The sequence below is a fragment of the Typopeltis vanoorti genome, chromosome 1 (assembly GCF_054136105.1).
Source record: "Typopeltis vanoorti isolate ZY-2024b chromosome 1, IOZ_Tvanoo_1.0, whole genome shotgun sequence".
NCBI classification, from domain to species: Eukaryota; Metazoa; Arthropoda; class Arachnida; order Uropygi; family Thelyphonidae; genus Typopeltis; species Typopeltis vanoorti.
The window spans coordinates 145,724,604-145,737,158 of NC_143549.1; the positions used below are offsets into that span (position 1 = coordinate 145,724,604).

A 12,555-nucleotide genomic window follows, 5' to 3' on the forward strand; every position below is an offset into this window, starting at 1 on the left:
CCACTTACAATAGTTGATATTGTCAAAGTTTCTGCTTATTTTAATTGTCTTTGTCTTTTTAAAGCTGACCTTCATACCATATCTATTACAACAGCTATTCAATTTAGTCAGGGAATCTTGCAGACTTGTAGCTTCTTTATTTAGAAGTATAACACCATCCGCATAAAGCAAAGAGCTGACATTAACATCTCCAATTTTGATATCATGTTTAATACCACTTTCCTTCATAATGTGATCCATATAGATAATGAATAACAGAGGGGATAATGTACATCCTTGTCTCACACCAGATTTAACATGAAACCACCTTCCTGTACTTCCTTCAATTCTAACTGCTGACTTACAACTCAAATAAAGACTAAGTATTGCTTGATATAATGCCCCATTTACACCATATAATTGTAGAGTTTTGAATAGCTTCTCTCTCTCTCTCTTGGCATCTTGCCATATGCCTTTTCCAGATCTACAAAACTTAAATACAGATCTTTGTTTATCTTAAGTTTATCTTTGTTTATATTCCCATGATTTCTCAACTATCTATTGTAAAGTCAAAATCTGATCCTGACAGCCTCTATTTGGCCTGAATCCAGCTTGTTCTTCAACGAGGTTCTCTTTCACAATTCTTCTCAACCATTTCTCAAGTATACTTGCATATATCTTACCAGGAACACTCAGTAATGAAATATCTCTGTAATTCTCACATTCAGTTTTATTTCCCTTTTTATATATACATACTATGAGAGCTCTACTCCAATCGTCTGGAATTCGTTCCTCTGTCCAGGCCTTCTGAACTATACAGTGCAGCCACTGTAAGACTTTTATACCTCCATACTTGAGCATTTCTGGTCAAATTTCATCTATTCATTCTGCCTTTCTACATTTCAGGCTTTTGATGTCTTTTTGCACTTTAAGTATGTATATGTATTCCTGACTGCATGCCTGGTCAGTGTTTTTTTACCGCTGTACTGTCATTACTGCTTGTTTCATTTAGCAATTTTTCGAAGTAATTACTCCATACTTCAAGGATATCTTTTTTTTTTTTTTTTTTTTTTTCCTGTTTTCATGTCACCTTTTACAGCACTCTTTCTCCATTTCTGAGCTTCTTCAACAACCTCCAGAATATCTTGCAATCTTATTGATATTTATTTTCTATGTTCTTACCAAAGTCCTCCCATGACTTTTGTTTAGCCAGTTTTACACAGTATTTAGCTTTCTTATATTTGTTTCTGTATTCTCTAAGAGCACAAGCTGACTTATTTGCCAGGAACTTTTGACATCTTTCTTCTTTTCCTTCACTGCCTCTTTAACTTCCTGTGTCCAACATGGAGTTCTGATTTTTCTATCCTTGCAGAGAGCCTCACCACATGTCTCTTTGGCTGAATCAAAGTGTTTTCTTCAAGTCTTGGCACTGAATCTCCAAGGTTTGGTTCCTGCTCTCAAACTCTTTCATTTTTTCTTGAATAATATTTGTGTATCTGAGATCTTGTTTAGTCTACAGTTTATTTACATCTAAGAGCTGCTTAACTTTTATTCACTTTAAAACTTTCTTACACGTTCTTCTTTTCAATATGAAATTCAATTTTATCCTGCTCAAGACTAAGTGGTGATCACTTCCAATTTCAAATCTTCTGTATACTCTAGTGTCCTGCACCAGGGAGAAAACATCACTATCAACAATAACATAGTCAATGAGACTTTTCTTATTCCTTGCCTCTTCTCTCTATGTGAATTTGTGCACATTTTTATGTTGGAACATTCTGTTAGTAATAGCCAGTCCATTTCTTGAGCAGAAATCCAACAGGTATTTGTCATTATTTTAGCTTTGTTCTTTTCTCCAATTTTTTTTTTTGTTTGTTTGTCTGACAATCATTTCATACTCTGAACAGTCATATTTGACTGAAATCTCCTCTAATGCCATAATTACTATAACACTCTTTGACTTATCTCCTGTATCATTCTGCTTGTGGAAGTTTTCTTGCTACAGCTCAGATTCAGGTTCAATTTTCTCATAAGATTTCACACTTCCAAATCAATGTTAGATAATTGAAGTCACCCATAATGATAATTATTCTTTTTTGAGCCCATCATGTTTGTTTTTTTTTTAAATGCATTTTGTCATCATTTGCAATCGATCTGCTAGGTGTTTCAACACCACACTATGTCTTTGATCTTGTTAGGCTCTGCTTCAAACCAAATAGCTTCAACTCATTGTCACTTGGAAATTGGTACTTATGTTGCATTTAATGTTTTTTACTCTAACTGGACTCAAATCATCCAGTTATCATCAGCAACATACTTTCTCCTCTTCTATCTTTTCTATCCTTCCTAAAATTACTGTACTCTTTATACTTGATATTAGTTTATCTGCCCCTGACAACCAGGTAAACACTGCCTACATCTGAGGACCCAAAATATCAATTTTTTTTTGTATATTCACTTCTGTAGTCTGGATGATCCAATTGAACAAATTCCAGATCTCTGTTGTTATGCTAATGCTTTACTTATGCTGACAATCCTTGTGCATGTCAGTTATAAGCATGTCTTTAATAAGCATGAACCGGATGAATGCATAGTCGTTCTTTGCTCATAATCATTTCCATGATAATGCTCATTCCTATCATTGACACAGCAACATGACATGGTTGCTCTTTATGCACAAATTCTCATGACTCTCAGTGTTGAGTCTTTAACCAATTAATAATTTCTTTAAACTCTTAATATTAAATTCATTCAAGTGTAGACTACCTCTCAGAGTTGGCTGCTGAAGTTTTCAGTTTTTGATTTTAATGTCGCAGGCTTTACATATGTAGTTCGTTATGAAGATTTCAGGTAAATGATATTCATTTAACTAACATAACATTTTAAAATTTAAATATTAATTCTAAATTTTAATTTCTATGATTTTATACTGATCTTGTTTTTTCTTATATCTTCCATTATTGTTTACATTTGTCCTTTTTTAATGTCAGCCTTACACATGAGAAGTCCCGAGACAATGTGCTGTGTCAGCAAATGGTCAGGAAGAAGAAAGCAGTTTGTTGATGTGTTTCTTCAAGTCCTTGAGTTGTAATCATAAGTTTGGAATTGAATTTTATATGGGTGTTGACAACTATTCATATTTGTACATGATTAGGGGAAAGGGGAGGGATCATAACAGGAAGTTTAATGGAACAAAAAAAAAAGACAATACAGCAACAGAGTATCTATGGAAAAGCAACTAGAGAGTCACTGTGGGTGGTCATCAGTTAAGCAAATTTCTCGATTCCGAATATAATCAAGCATTTTGAGGATAGTATTAGGTGCACTACCCCTGACACTTGAACAATATTTTAAGTTCAGTTTGATGTGAGCTTTATAAAGTATCATGATTTGAGCAGAAGAGAAGTACTGTTTGGACCAAAAAAAATAGCAAACTTTTTGGAGGCTGAAGAGGCTACGGACCTGATGTGATTATGTATGCATAGATTGGATGTGAGTTAACCCAAGAAGAGAAAAATGATCACAGTAAGCAGAATATCGTCAAATGTGAGGAAGAGCGAGTCATGATCTTACTTCTTGGAAATGAGAGAGAGGATTGCCTTTTGGTGGCATTTTTTGCTTTATCCTCGCCCCACTTAAGAATGGCAATGAGATCGGTATTTATAGTGTTGGTTAAAGAAGTTTGAAGAGTTTCATTAACTGTGAATTACTTGAGCACTACAATGTTTTCAAAATAAAAAAGAGGAGTGGAGCGAACTGTCATCACCAAAGCTATGAATAATTCATGTATGGAAGGAAGAGTGTAGGAAAGCAGGTGAAAGCACAGAGCCTTGAAGTACACCATCAATGACTGAAAAATCTGATGAAAGAAAATCTATCTGCACTGGATGATCAGAGAGGAAGCTGGCGATCCTTCCCAAAGGGAAGGGAAAGATAGCACCTTGGTAAGATGACCACAATGCCAGTCTCAATGAAATGCCTTAGAAATATCAAGAATGACTACTTAAGTTTCTCTGAACTTTTCCATGGCCTGTGTTCAAAGGTGGGTGAGGTTGGCTAGGGGATCTGACAGAGTTATCCAGAAATTTATCACTAGTGGATCATGCTGCCTTGGCTGTGAAATATTTGATATTTATTAGCAATGTTTTTCTTCTTTGGATAGAATTGCTATTATACTTTTTATGTGACTCCTACTAGTGAAAAGTTGTAAACCTATAACGCATTAGTACCATGAGTGGGCTAATTGGACATAGTCCAGAAATCTTGCTGTAGAGACCAAACATGGAGCTTTTTTTCAAGCCTCCAATATGTGAGGTGGTGGTCTACAGCAGATGAAATTTATCTTCCACCATGCCTATAGTGGAATTCGACTCCACAACCTGTTAGTTGGAGAGCAAATATAACCTCTCGGTCAACAAGAGTGACAAATCATATTTTTCTTCCTATTCTTTCTCTCTGTCTCTTTTTTTTTCCTCTGTAGTTAACAAAGGTTGGATGTTTTCATCAATTCATACTAGCACTTCTTCTGTCTTTACAAAAGTCTGAAATGAAAATCAGTAATATTCCTTAGTTAAAATCTGAAATTTTATTTTTTATTGTTGTTATGGAAGTCATATAGTACTCCATTACTTTAGAAAGAACTGAAGTGAATGAAATTGGATGTAATTAGATGACAAAGATTTGTTCCTTCTAAGGAATGGGTTGAATGTGGGCTAATTTCCAAGATCCAGGAGAGATGCTGCTGGAATAGGAGAGAATAAAAATGAACATAGAACAGGAGTCAACTCAGGGATACAAACCTTCAGTACAATTGGAGAAATGCTACCAGAACTTGAAGATTCCTTGGTATCCAATTTAGACAAGATTCTTCCAATTTTTTTTCTGGTAAAAAAATCAAACGACATAGAATGTTGCGTCATTGAGAATGGTAGAAAGTTATTTGCCAAGATCATCTGTGCAAAAATTTGAGGAAAAGTAAGAAACCAGGAGATTGGTTTTTTTGTGAGTAACAACGAAGCAGAACCATCCAAGTGCAAACCACATGGAAACATGGTCGGAACGAAGGTTAAATATCTTTGGCAAGAGACCAAAAAGCTTAACTGCCATTTGGACATTATGTAAATTTCCTGCTTTTATCCCTTCCAAAATCAGTTTTGGATATAGTTTGCTTGCAGCTATTTTGGGGCTTTTGTATAAATAGAAAAGGAAGATGGAGATTTCAATGAAAGCCAACTGTGATAGGCATGGTTATTTTCTTGTACATCCGTGTGCCCTTGTAACTCTCATCTAAAAATGAATCCATATTCTTATTCCAGTTTCCACAATAACAAAATCGGCGCCTGTTGTCACTCGTAGTGCTGCTTACTGAATGTCTTGCATCAGCACGCCAGCTTCAAACTGCTGGTAACTCAATAGTGCTTTCCTTATCTGGGTAGGTTGAAACAACATGCAAAAATATGGAGATGAAGACAAGTGAATTTAATTTTAATGATAAAGTAAAATTTCACAATAAAGTATTATAAAGAAAACTGCATTATATTACTGTAAATAAATGGAGAGAGAAATGAAATATATTTAATAATCCCAATTTCTTAAATTTTTTTATAAGATTGCTTAATACATGTCACCTAATTTATAATAATAAAATATCTGTATCTTAATGAAAGTCATCAATACTCTATAATAGGATTTTGTGCTATCCTGTTAGATGTTGTTGCAAAGTCTAAATCACAGTATATCCATTTTCCTTATTCCACTCAAATATTGCTTTAGTGTAGACAGTATATAAATTACTAGAACAAAACGATCCTTCACAAAACTATATTATCTCCCTCCCCCATGTATCATATTGTTATCTACCCAGTCCTGAATTCTGCCTTTAATGAACTTTTTCATTGCCTTAACTACCACTCCTGAAATACTATTTTTTGTCATCAATTGCTACCTTTTTTTTGTCTTGAAGTCGTCCCTATGTATACACAGTAATGAAAGTTCACCATAGTAATAAAGTGGTGTTTGACCATCATTACATGTGGTTTATTTCTTAAACCATAAAAAAAAAAAAAATTATCTGGCTTTTTACAAAACTTTAAAAAAAATAATAAGAACAGCTGTGTGTTTAGATTCATAATTGAATAGTTGCTCAGTTTTCAAAGAGCTAAAATTGATATGTTTACGCATGGATATTTTGCAGTATTTTACCAGCCTTCCAAAAGTTAGATATTCAAATTTTTCTGCCAGATGTGGTCTGATCAAGACATTTGTGTAATAGATATCTCTGTCATTATTGCAGTGGGTCCTGAAAATGAAATTCTTTTCCTCATTATTGTGGTAAAGTCTGTCTGCAGTAAGCATTTAACTGAATCATATTATGAAAATAATATGGAAACATATGACACCAATTCTTATTAATTTATTTAAACAAATCACTCATTTTCCCTGACCGCATTATTGTGGTGAATCTTTACGGCAACTAGCAAGAGCAGGAACTTCAAAAGTTATCTATAATTTATTGAAAAGAACAACTTATTCTTTTCAGTTAGTCAGAGTGGGAGAAATTACAAATTTGGGAGTGATCAATATTGTTCATGGTTAAGAGATAAAGCAGGACTTAGTATCACCTTAGGATACTGAAATTGGTTTAGTCTTGTTGAGCTATCTTGAAAATAACTTCCTGTCCTGTTAGCATGCATGAAGAGAAACCATGGTCTCATTTTGCATGATGTTTGGAAACTGAACTACTTATGTGATGAATCTTGCATATGAACTGTTGTTAGTGCTGAATTATGACTTACTTGCTTCAAAAAAAGTTACTCTTTTCAATGAATGCTGGACATTTTTACATTTTGCAACTTTTGGTTGATATACAGGTTCACCTTAATAATGATGCTGTCTGGAAAAAAAAGTGGTGTACTATGTACACCCTCTGTCCAAACCGAACTTTTCGAAAATAGAAGAAGCTAGTGGAGCTACCTGTTGTATCTTTTAGTTGTTGAAAGCAGCACCTTTCATTAGTGTTGTGTCAACTGTTTATGATATTTGTTTTATTAGGAGCCGAGTTATAGTGACAGTGTGTTTTGATGAACGGTTGGAAAATGAGTTTCAAACAGAGAGCTGCAATTGACTTTTGTGTTAAAGTTGGTAAAAGTTTTACCGAAATGCATCAAATGCTTCAAAAAGCATACAGTGCATGCTTATCCCGTACTCAAGTTTACGAGCGGTTTAAGCAATTTCAAAGTGAGACGCTTGAGGACGACGAAAAGTCGGGCCATCCAAAAACTGAACTAAGCGAAGTTAACATCCAAAAAGTGCATGATTTTATCAAAGAAAATCCAAAATCGTCTGTGAGATTGATTGAAGATGAATTGGAGATTCCAAAATCAACTGTGCACAACATTTTAACCGAGAGTTTGGGCCTTCATAAATTGAATTCGCGTAAATTGTACCCCACAAGTTGACCGACGACCAAAAAATGTATCGAATTGAACACTGCAAGGACCTGATTGAAACCGCTTGTAAGGACTCGAACTTCCTTGAAATGATCGTGACTGGTGACGAAATGTAGTGTTTTGAGTATGAGCCCGAAACAAAGCAGCAGAGTGCTGAGTGGAGACCACCAGAAGAGGGGCATCCGAAAAAAAGTTGCTTGGAGAAGTCAAAAGTAAAGAGAATGCTGATTTGTTTCTATGATTCCAAGGGCATTATCCACAAAGAATTCATTCTGCCAGGCCAAACGATCAGTGTTGAGTTTTATCTCGAAGTTTTGAAGCAATTGATAGCAAGAATTCATCGCCTAGAGCATGAATATCATGATGCAGGCGGCTGGTCAATTTTGCACGATAATGCACCGTCTCATTGTTCAAACATTGTGAGACAGTTTTTGAGCAAAACCCAAGTTTGGATGTTGGATCACTCGCCGTATTCACCTGATTTAACACCTTGTGACTTCTTTCTCTTCCCCGACTTCATTTGCCGATGAAAGGAAAGCGGTACGACACCATTGAAAACATTCAAGCAGCAGTAACCATGACCCTCAACAGTATCCCAAAAACTGATATAAAAAAGTCATTTAATGAATTAATTGACCATACCAAATGCCGTATTGAAGCTGAGGGAGAGTATATTGATTGAAATAAATGATTTGAATAATTATAATTGGCCTGTGTTTTATTTTCTATCAAAAGTTCGGTTTCTTTTTGGACAAAGGGTGTAGATGTTTTGTTTAAATAACTCAAGCTAGAAGCAGAAACCATATATTATGACACCATGGATATTCTGGGTGATGTTGTTATACAGTTCACAACAGATACAGTCAGAATGTAGAAACACTGAGAAAATTCTTGTTTAATTTTATTTAATTTGTAGAAGCCTTCAACCTCTTTGAATTTAAATCATCATGTACTTTCAGAATATAATCTGATTTTTTTTTCAGTGTTTTTTTTTTCTTACTATTATTAATATTTGGATTTCATATTTTGACAGCCTTGTACAAGTCTTACTTCTCTCATTAATGAAAGCATAGACAGTCTTATTGCCGAGGAATACTTTAAGACTGTTGAGGTATGTGTGGATTTTTGTTTTAGAATCATTATATTAATAAAATAAATATGGCAAGCATGGCATAATTTAAATGCAGGTAGTCTACATATGGGATCTGCAAACTTTTTGTAACTCGAATTTTACATAAGTCTGATTTAATCCCCTCACCCATCAATCATTGGTAGCTTATTTCTTCTCTTCAAGTTGCTCAGTACAAGGATAAACTGTGATTTGTTTTTTCTCTTTGGTCTTTTAGAAACTATAAGTCATTAGGAGCCATGCAAACATTAAAAATATACAATACTAAATAACATACTAAAAATATACCATATCCGTATCGAAATCAACATTAAGGAAAGTAGGTACGTGAGCCATATGGGCTGTCTGCTTTGCAGAAGATTGCTGTTCAGTGGTGTATGAAAAATATAAATGGATTAAATAAAAAAAAATTTAATTCACCAGTTTTCTAGCCATTTCAGGAAAATTTGTGTAAGCAAAAGACTGCCTGCATTAGTATAATCTTTCTAGGAATGTCCTAGAAGGGAGTATGCTCCTCTTGCAATATCACTATGCAGTATCTTGAACTTCTGGGTCATCCCTTGAAGATCACATTTTCCTTAATATTTGAATTATGATGCAGTTGCTATATTTCTTTTACTAATAAATTGTGTGCATATTATTTGCATAGAGAATGCTGTATTTCATCTATTATTGAAGTTAAGAGTTTTTGTGATTTGAATTTTAGGGTTACAAATATCAGATTCAGACATAAATGGATTATTATTGTTCTCTGTATTTTTACTGCAGCTTTTGTAATTTCAGAGAAATTTTATAACAAGTTTTACTTTCTAGCCAAGTGAAAAAACATCTGGCTAGAAAATAAATTTTAATTGGCAAGAAATTATATTCTTATCTTTATCCCGTATAACATGCTTTACTGGTTGTTCGAATAGTTTGCATATCCATTCCTCAGCCAACAGGCTGGTGTGCATCCTGCTATGGGCAGGTGGGATATGAATATCATCGCTTGGTGTGAGTCCTCCCTAGTTTAGTTCACAACAATAAACTGTTTCCAGTTTATTGTTGTGAAAGACTGCAGGGGTATTTTGGTATCAGATTTAAAAAAAAAAAAAAAAAAAAAAAAAAAAATTCATAGTCTAAGAGATCCTCGTTCCTGACATCAAGGGCAGGTAGCAAATCTGCAGCTGGTAGTGGTGATGGCATATGTTAAATCCTGATGGTTACTTCTATCAAAGTGCATATCATGTCACTAGATACAGAGCATATTTGTTGAGAGACAGTAGCATCTCAACTTTACAAACAGCAGGCTGCAGGTTTAAATTCCACTGGCATGTATGTGCTTTATGAATATTTTTAGATTATTAATAAATTTCTTTGTGCAGTTAGCAGTTTTTCACCTCACAAAACAAGCAAACCAGCCCAGAAGAATTTGTGCAGTTAACAGAAATAATATAATGGCCTCATAACTTCAGTTTCTTTAGGCTTTAATTCAAAAAGAACTGAACTGGGCCCAACTGAGATCTTGTCCTAATTACTAAAGGCCTGGAGTTCATTAAAAAAAAAAAAAAAAAGTACCAATCCAGCATCTAGAGCCAAGTTTCCAGATTATCTGATTCTTTGCCTATTGTATTAATAATATACAGTAGGTTTACAACTTTTTGTGGGTAGGATTATCATTAAAAATAATTATAAATTCATATTGACTATTTTATTTATATGGTTGAGATTTTTCTAATTGTGTGGTGTTTATTTTCATTAGGAAATACACAACAATGGTGGTGGTGAAACTTGTGCTTGGGCGAATCGATTTGCTACTGATTTAGATGATAGTGATGAGGAAGAAGAAGAATCTCTTATCAAAAGGGATGTTGAAATAAAGGTAAATGAGATAAATTTTTATGGTAGCTTACTTTCTTCTCTTTGCAGTTGATTTTTTTTCTTTTTTATGTTAAATCCATTCACCTACAGATTTATTTGTATTGATCATGATGTCTTGAAATTCTTTGAACATTTCTGAAAAGATTCTATAGAAGTATGACTTTCATCAAAATGATTTACTAGGATAATACCTTCATAATCCAGTGCTGATGTGGACATAGTAACTTCTTTCTGTCAGATCTGTTTCTAGGTCTTGAAATGAATAGATTGACACATTTTCGGTTTGATTATAATTTCTTTCTCTTCCCCCTTTCATCCTTGCATATTTTTTTTTTTATTTTAAAAAAGTCTTCTGTGCCATGTTATTTTGCAAAGGATTTTATGTTAGGTTTTCAGAAAAGCCTACTTCCTTTTGGAAATCAATTGGCACCCAGTCTCCACCTGTTTAGTGAAATCTTTGGATGACATGCATAGAAAATGCAAACAAGGAAGCCACAAAAACAAGATCCCATGCAATGAAATAGTGACAATTAAAGAATTATACAGGAAACCTCACTTAAGGTGAATTTGATATGCGCGATTGAGTGAAATGATATTATTTCCTTCTTTAAGCGAGTGTTTAATTAGTAAATGCGATTATTTTACATTACGTAAAATTTTTTGTCGCCATTCTGCAGTGAGTGGTGGCACTGCTGAGTGTCGACACTCAGTAGTTGACTCAAAGCTCTTTATGCACATGCAAACTCTTTGCTCAATCACTTTTCCTTCATTTTACTTTAATTTAGATACTATCAGGCTTTATTATATTCAATCCCTGATATGGAAACAAGAAAGACTGATAAAGAAAGCAGCAGTAATAAAAAGAGGAGAAAAGTAATTATGTTAGAGGAAAAGCTAAAAAACTTGCTTGATTCCCATTCAGAAGAGTTAAGCGAGAATGGTCTCCTTTAACTAGAACAGCATGCGCATGAAGAAGAAGATGATATGGAGTGCAAACAAGAAAGGAATGTTACGACTAAGAAACTAACTGCAAAAGAACCTGAGCTAGTTTTCAATCACATTGAGCATGCTAAGGAAATTTTGTTTTGCTGCTGATCCTGATATGGAACAAAGCTTCGAAGCCCATCCAAATCTTGATAAGCGATCACCAGCTATTGCAAATTGCATGACAAGATGAAAAAGTCAAGCACGAATCAAATATCGTTACTTAATTTTTTTGTAAAAAAAGTAGTTCAATCATATGTTTAGACATTAAATAAAATTTTAAGCAATTAATTTTTATTAACTTTGATGATTTTATCCTATAATATAGATCAGAATTTTTTTTTTTTTATTATTTTATTTTATTTTTTTTTTCAAATTTATGCTAACAATGAATTACAAGGGATGTCCAGAAAGTAAGTTCCGTTTTTAAATATTTTCACTGCAGTGCTGCAATCACAATGGTGTATGTGTGCTGAGTTTGTTGATTTGTTAGCAAGGCATTGCTGCCATTTTCAGACATTCTCGCAGTGCGTATGCTTCTTGGTGTGTGTGTGTGTGTGTGTGTGTGTGTGTGTGTGTGTGTGTGTTTATAATGTCTAAGAAAATTGAATCCCCTGCCTCATGTGAAATTAGGTCAGTTATCCATTTCTTGAGGAATGTTAAAGCAGCTGAAATTCATCAGCAAATTATTGAGGTTTATGGAGAACATGCAATCAGCCCCACACACGGCCAGCATAACACAACAACCTCTCTCCACCTTCAGCTGGGAACAATTCCATCATCCTCCATATAGTCCTGATCTCACACCAAGCGACTTTCACCTGTTCAAACATCTGAAATCTTTCCTCGGTGGCCAGTGGTTTCAAAACGACGACAAGGTCAAAGAAGCAGTCAATACGTGATTTGCGTCATAGGCAACAACCTTCTACAATGAAGGTATACAACTATTGGTGCCCTGTTATGATAAGTGCCTGAACAATGGCAGGAATTATGTTGAAAAATAGTGAAAGATGTCTTATTTAATTTCCAATAAAATTTTATTTGTAAGTATATTTTTGTTTCTCTGACAGCACATTGGAACTTACTTTCTGGATATCCCTCATATAATTATTCCTATTGTTTATTGCATTTACTTAACGTGATTTCGTTTAGCAA

At 34.2% G+C, this 12,555-nt stretch overlaps 1 protein-coding gene across 4 annotated transcripts in view; it reads left to right on the top strand.

Annotated features, from left to right (window-relative positions):
• The window catches only part of LOC150110513 (glycerol-3-phosphate acyltransferase 1, mitochondrial-like), a 297,539-nt gene that overhangs the window by 258,418 nt on the left and 26,566 nt on the right, over positions 1–12,555 (top strand). For all 4 annotated transcript variants that reach the window (XM_090394365.1, XM_090394374.1, XM_090394356.1 and 1 more), the window contains exons 18-19: positions 8,461–8,538; positions 10,298–10,417. In XM_090394365.1, the coding sequence (XP_090250491.1) occupies positions 8,461–8,538; positions 10,298–10,417 (198 nt within the window). The remainder of the gene's footprint in view (positions 1–8,460; positions 8,539–10,297; positions 10,418–12,555) is intronic.